The 7,040-nt window shown below is 44.5% G+C and overlaps 1 protein-coding gene across 1 annotated transcript; it reads right to left on the bottom strand.

Moving 5' to 3' along the window:
- Positions 1–804: 804 nt before the first annotated feature.
- On the bottom strand, positions 805–6,063 carry LOC133920525 (protein ADP-ribosyltransferase PARP3). The gene is made up of 18 exons (XM_062365138.1): positions 5,787–6,063; positions 4,944–5,293; positions 4,645–4,840; positions 4,433–4,543; positions 4,291–4,348; positions 4,110–4,179; positions 3,786–3,960; positions 3,570–3,703; positions 3,250–3,490; positions 2,982–3,109; positions 2,711–2,787; positions 2,472–2,632; positions 2,181–2,390; positions 2,008–2,110; positions 1,795–1,877; positions 1,566–1,715; positions 1,306–1,488; positions 805–1,201 (listed from the first exon to the last, which is right to left on the bottom strand). Exons 1-18 carry the CDS (start codon positions 5,787–5,789, stop codon positions 1,130–1,132), a joined length of 2,505 nt encoding a protein of 834 aa, XP_062221122.1. The 5' UTR covers positions 5,790–6,063; the 3' UTR covers positions 805–1,129.
- Positions 6,064–7,040: the final 977 nt, after the last annotated feature.

Raw genomic sequence — 7,040 nt, 5'->3', positions numbered from 1 at the left:
CAGCGTGGGGAGGCTCATCAGCTCTAATTGAAGAAAGAGTGAGAAATAAGTTGCAGATCCAGAGGTAGAAGACAACCTTTAGGCCGTCCGATCATGATCGGATGGAAGCTGTTGATCGACTGAAAGAAAGGCTATTTTCAGGCGCATGTAGTTTAGCAACCCCCATATTACTTTCATTCATCATGAAAATTACACCAAAGCAAGATTTGCAGCAGAACTAATTCCACTTCAGAAGTAAGAACGTACAAGGCCAAGAAAGACCAAAATGAACCAGGAAGATTAGTACATTTGAACAGAAAAAAGGAAGGGACAATGCACATGACACATTTTTCGCTTGCGAAGTTTCATAAAATTGAATCACTGAGGACCCTAGTTATTATCCTCTCAAACTTTCAGGAAAGATGCTGGAACCTGTTTAGCATGGGCCTAGGGACCAATATGAGTGCATACACAACCAGCCAGACATAAATTTGTAAGCATGCATCCTGTGAAGCACCTGATCATGAATCATAATGCCAGGTGCCAAATGTAATCGAGTACTACTCGAAACATAATGATTATCTGGTGATGCGACCAGATGCGAAGCTCAACCGAGCGTGCAAAGAGACAACCAATGATGCTTCTACCACAGCAAACAAATGCCTGTTCTCTCGAAAACCAGCAATATTTTCTACTCAAATTCAGACGTTATCTGCATCGGCTTCACTCAGGAAAAAAAAAAATCTCTCCGGTTGATTCTGTAAAAAGAAAGAAAGAGAGAACAGATTTCAGAAGCACGGCTAGAGCAATGTTAACAGTGCCACAACAAAGTCGCGCTAAGATCCAAAGCAAATATGTACATAACTGAGTGTCTGATACAGGTACACATCATGTTCTTCCAGCTTAGACATGTCCTTGCAGGGTTACGCTTCACTACTACTACAGGTCTCCATCCTACGTACACACGCACAGCGATGGAGAAACCAAAAGAAGGCGGCCTGAAAAATGAAGCAAAGGCCGCCACCGGTATCATCACATGCCACCACCACCGGTGCCACGCTTCATGGGTGCCAAAGGCGTCACTAGCTCACACTAACACTACACCGACAGCAGAATGCGGAAGACCATCTCCGAGTCATGCATGACGGCTTCACTCGTCGTCCGGCACCACCTCCATGTTCTGCTCCTCGTACTTCACCCCGACCAGGAAGCAGATGGTCACCTGTACAGCCACAAAACACAACGATCAGGACGACAACAGTTACCCGAGACACGATCGCCATGTTGATCGAGTGCGGTGGCGTTGGATAGTTCGTAACCACGTACCTGCTCTGGGTCATACACGGCGTACTCGTTGTACTCGAGCGGGCCATCCTTGTTCCTCGACGGCACCAGCTTGCCGCAGGGGACCTTCACGCCGTCCCTCCAGGTGAAGTGCTCCGACTCGTCGGTCGTCTTCCTCCCGACCCCTTTCACGCCGATCTTCTTCACTTCGAAGCTTTTCGCATCCTATTGTCGAAACAAGAGCATCAGCTAGCGTGCAATCAGGAGTAACAGGCTCAAATAACTAGAGGTAGGTCGAGTACCTCTGCCCCTGGCGTGCCAGTTACTTCTGTGATCTCTTCGCCCAGAGAGGCCACCGCCAAGATCAAGTACCCTTCTGGGCGGTCCACTGCAGTGAAGCCATAGCGAGCGGCTTCAGCTGCTGCATCAGAACAGACTATGGCTTTGCCAAACTACAATGACAAAGTTAAAAGCAGTTAGAGCAGTTCTCAAGCTCTTAATCGAGAGTGAATCACATGACCAACGAGTTACCATGTATCCCGGTACAGGAAGGTGACAAACAGCAGGCAGGAATCCTTTATGCAGATGCCTGAGCAAGTTCGAGCTTCTAGTACCTGACGAGAGGCCATATGTCAAAACTAGGATGACAATACCGACAATACATCAACAGGCTCGTGCCATTTACTGATGCTTTGAACATTTATCATGGATTGGTGGTTTGTAGAATTGAGCAGGAAAACATACCACACCAGAGAAGAACTTTGTTCGGCAGATTCTTTATTTTCTCATAAGAAGGAAAAGCTTTAGACTCGACAGAATATATCCGCTCGACAGACACACCATAAACCTGCTCGAGAGGATATTGTAAAAGGAACTTGGAGGAAAGAAAGTAAAGGTAGAACAGTATGATGTCTTACCACATCATCAACCTTGACAGGTTCATATGTTTTCTCCAGATACTTCAGAATCATCTTGTAATCCTCTGCATCTTCAGCAACAGGATTGATCGAACAACCGATCTTCTTGTAGCATTCAGATACTGGATCATCCAAGGTTGAACCAAACACATCCCCTATAAGATGAGAAGCGACATTTATATCACGAATCGTCTCCAAACCAGAGGCTACCTGCATGCCACATGAATTGTTAAAATCTCAACAAAGTATATCAGCCACAATAAGACAGCAGCAGAGTAGTATATAGCATACATTATCAGCGATCTGCTCAAATCCCCTCATCGTAAATGGCCGAGTTGTGGGGAACAGAGTGAACCACTTGTTGCTTATTTCTGTCCAGAACGCATCAGCAGCAGGGCCAGACTCCGGAACTGAGACTGGATCTTGTCTCCACTGAAGTAACATTTCCTCCCCTGCCCATTGGAACAGTTGATGATGAACTCAACTGCTAAATAGGGAAAACACCGAAACAGAACAACTAAATGCCTAACCTCTCTTCAAATGGAGATCAGTAAGCATCCCTATGGGAAGGTCAGGCACATCTTGGGCCATCTCCATCAAAGCATACCTGTCACACGAAATATGAAGCATCAGCTCCCATGATCCTCCCAAGGAATACAGGACATGGAAATGTCCAAAGACTAACTCGAAGATAACACTTATTTTAATGATTTCATCTAGAAAAGGACAGATACTATTCCAAAGACCAACCAAAAGATCAGATTTTTCAAATAGCATTTCAGAAAATAGTTCATTGTGCACCTGTATATTTCTTGGCTGCATAACTGTTTCACGAGAAAACAAACGTAAGAATCAAGCTTGCAATGTGCTGCAGCAGCTCCCAATTGACGAAGCGCTGCGCCTCCATGGCGCACATCAACACCGATATCCTGCCACAAAGATCGACTTATAATACGTCTCTAGATGCTATAAGCACTCGAATGTATATAAAGAGGAAATAAACTAAACGAGCTCAGTACAATCTTAAAAGCACGAAATCAAGAGCAAAGAAACTTGACGAGCCAGGTACCATGTCCAAGGGATACATCTTCATACTCTTCTTCTCAAACTTCTTCTCTAGCTCCCATGGCTCGAACTCATTTCCAGTAACCTCCTCAAAAAGCTGAGCAAATTCTTTAATAGCATCATTGACACGGTTACCAAAATCCTCAACTCGTTCCTCTGCCATCTGGTCATGACCAATTGGGCCCTTTTTGTAGTAAAGGTGCAAACGATTTTCAGGGACCATGACCAGCTGCATAATGCAAAACCTGCATCGAGAAAGTTATGTTCTTGAACCAAAGTATATGAATATCCACGCCCTGTATATATGAGAATACAATTACATACTGATTCATCTCGCATCCTAAATCGCACACAGCAAAAGCACAATTGTAGATTATGCCATCCCTCTCGAAGATAGATCCACCATCTTTATCCAGCTTAGAGTCCTTGTGAACCGCTCTCTTGCCAGCGAGTTTAACCTGCATAATCCAACCGTTGCTATTGAGGAACTAAATAAATTTGCAATGACGAATGAAAAATGCACTAGATTAAGGCAACAACCTCTGCAGCTAAGGTCTCAATGGCCTCCTCACTTGGATCAAGCTGGCCCAGCGGGAGTCCTCGGCCTTCGGGAACAACATCAGACACAATATCATAAGCAGCTAAAGGTTGAGCTTCCTTCTTCTCGATACTATCAACTATCCAATTCTCGCTAACAACAGGAGTTCCGCGCTCCCTGTGCGTGCACATCAGTCGTCAAAACAAAATCAGTGAAGATACAATGTCATATGCTGCAGGAAAAATTTAATTGAACTACACTTATCTACTTCTATCACAGCTCAGAATAAGGAACATGTCAAAGAAGTGTATTAGGCAAGAGATTACAGTGCTTCAGCAAATCCTCCCGAGCCACCTTTATCTCTCTCAGCCAGAGAAGCAACTACACATGTAACACCTGCGAGCACAAATACACCAATATCACGCAGAAATGGTTGTCATTGCAGTATCAAATACCAAACAGATCATACATGCCACAACTAATGGAGAACGGGTATATGGTACGCACCAAGCACAGAATTGTTGACCTTTCCTCCATGCTTCATAATCTGCTCCTTGAAGTAACCCTAGCCATTTTCAGCACCGACAGAATTAGATTTATGAAGCCCACAAGCATATGTAGGATCAATGAGGAAGTTCAAAGGCATTACATGTGAGCGTGACATCCGCCCAGACAAGGCAATCATCATCCCTGAGAAGATATGTGCCTCTTCATCAATATCACGTTTAGGGAACTCCTTTCCTTCTTGTTGCTTCAGCCACTGCAAACCAATAAACAAATGCAGATTGCATAATGTATACCGTTAACTGGACCCTAAACGCACGCAGCGCTAAGAAAATACACCAAATGCAATCTCGTTACCTTGCGGACAAAATCATCTTTTATGTCATCAGGGACTTTTATAGGACCACGTTTCCTTGAAGGATTGTTAGTACTGAAAGTGCACCGTGCCCACTCGCTATAGTTCCCAGTGCACCTGTATTTCAACCCCTTAAACTCAAGCTGACCACCACATACTGTGCACTTCTCGAGAGGACCATAGAACATCATATCCTCGCTGCAGCCATGGAGAAAATTATTAGGCACTAGCTGAAAACTTAACATGTGAATGAGGAGGTTCTGGTTTCAATACAAGATTTTAAAAAATATATATATAGTACCATCGTGGACGAACTGCATCCTCTGATCCAGAAGCATCTTGCTCACTGGCTTGAAGGATCTTACGCATGTCCTCGACGGAGAGGTGTTCTCTTATAGCCTTGCAGAACTCTGCGAACTCTTTTGCTGCAGCTCCCTTCCCATTTGGCTCAGATTCCTCAGCTTTGAGCTTCTTGCTCTTCGTTGGTGCCTCTGACTCCACATCTTGTCCTTTACTCTCAGCCGATTTCTTGTTCCTGGAGGGCACCTGTTGGCCCCTCTCCTGGTCTTTGCTCTCTGTTTTCTGCCTTTTTGAGGCGGCCTTCCCTTCTTCCTGGGTAGCCACGTGCGCCCGTGATCTTGTCTCGTGTACCTCCAAGGACACAGACGAAGTTCAGAATTCGTGAGACATAAACAATCAGAAAAGACCTGAGAAAATTGGTAGGAAGAGAATAACAATAGTACTAGAAGAACTGAGCCATTAATTTGGGTATGTATCAGCACGATCCTTCACGGAGAATATTTCAAATCGAGGTATACACGTTAAGAAGGATTTAAATACTTTCTTCCCCGCCCTGAAGTTAAATCTACAACTCGTAGTCCTAACACAGTACATCCTGTCTCGTTAAAAAAAGATAGCAAAATTTTAAAGAAATCAACAATGAGCCATTACTACTCCATTTACCATATCAAGATCAATATCAGATTTGGGGCTGAGTCATGATTCGTGGAGTAATATCAAGATCAATCAAGAACACAAGAATGACCAAAGAAACGAAGAGCAAACAGGTGACTAGTTACTAATACACGAAACCACAATTACAGGTCACAGCGATGTATACGGCGAAAGAGACACGAGAGCACACCATGGTTGCCGGACGAGAAGACGGCAGCGAGAAGCATCAGGGTCAAGACCTGCCGAGAATATATAGGCCGGGGGCGGAGGCAAGCGCGTGTTGGGGAGGTGGAGTGGAGGGAGGCGAGGGATGGCTGGTGTCGCCGCGGCCGGGCTCCAGGTGTGCCCATGCCCGCCTGCCGCCGCGACACGTCGCCTGCGGCCCGCTCTCATGCAGAGGCGAGGTGGAGGAGCCGAGGATGGCTTCTCGGGCTCCGTGAGCCGCGAGGGACACGAAGGGCGTTTGGGTTGTGGGGGTCGGATGCGGAGGGGAGAGCCGTCGGATGGAAGCGGCGGCGCCAGACGGCTCTCCTCACTCTTGGTCGCGTGGGTCGCGTGTTGCCTTCGAAAATATATTTTCTCGTCCTATTTAGTTAAATCTTCCTAGATGTGTACGCCAATCCGTTCAAAAGGGATGCGTACGATAAATCTGTTTAGTTTCTATCAACGGTAATTTGATTTTACAAGAGTAATGCACCACAAGTACAAGAACTTGCGAGGTGGATGCAGCTAAGTCATACCTTCACAATTTGCTCAAAATAGGTCACAGAACTAGTTTTAGAGTAAGTTTGTTCTCACGGTGGATTTTGAAAAACTGCTAGTAGATTGTGGTTTATAAAAAGATTATATTGTAAAAAGCTAAAGTTGTAAAAGCTGAGGCCGTTTGGCATTGTGGATTATGAAGTAGCTTTGACATAGATAAAGTGTGTAATGTCTTTTATATCTCGAATGCTTTGTGTGTATATTTATTTCCTATTTACCTTTATATTTTACTACTTTTATATTTATTCTTAAAATTGACCCACACTTTTCATCGTACAAACAAAAACACATATTTTGTAAAGAAATCTGCATTATGAACACATGCTTGGGTGAGCGTGATGGTGAGGAGATGGGCCGGTGGGGAGGTGTAACGGCTAGGGATGGCAAAAAACTAGGTCTACCTTCTCTTTCTTCACTTAAATCGGAGAGCGATAGATCATGTCGGGAGGAGGGCAAGAGGCTATGCGATGACATTTGAGTTTAATTTCCTTTAAACTCCAAGGGACTGAAAAATTTGCTTATACAAAATTACTTATAAAATTACTTACAATTCACAATTTAAAACTAAAACAAATATACCCTTAGTTACGCAGGATAGATCCAAAGCTCATATCATAGCACATCTAAACATGCATGTCACTAATTAGGCATCCACGTCGTTTGCTCCATCTTCCGCCTCCGG

Source organism: Phragmites australis, chromosome 6 (genome assembly GCF_958298935.1).
Source record: "Phragmites australis chromosome 6, lpPhrAust1.1, whole genome shotgun sequence".
Taxonomy (NCBI): domain Eukaryota; kingdom Viridiplantae; phylum Streptophyta; class Magnoliopsida; order Poales; family Poaceae; genus Phragmites; species Phragmites australis.
Note: the sequence above shows the minus strand (reverse complement) of the source record. Positions and strands in the feature narration are given on the sequence as shown.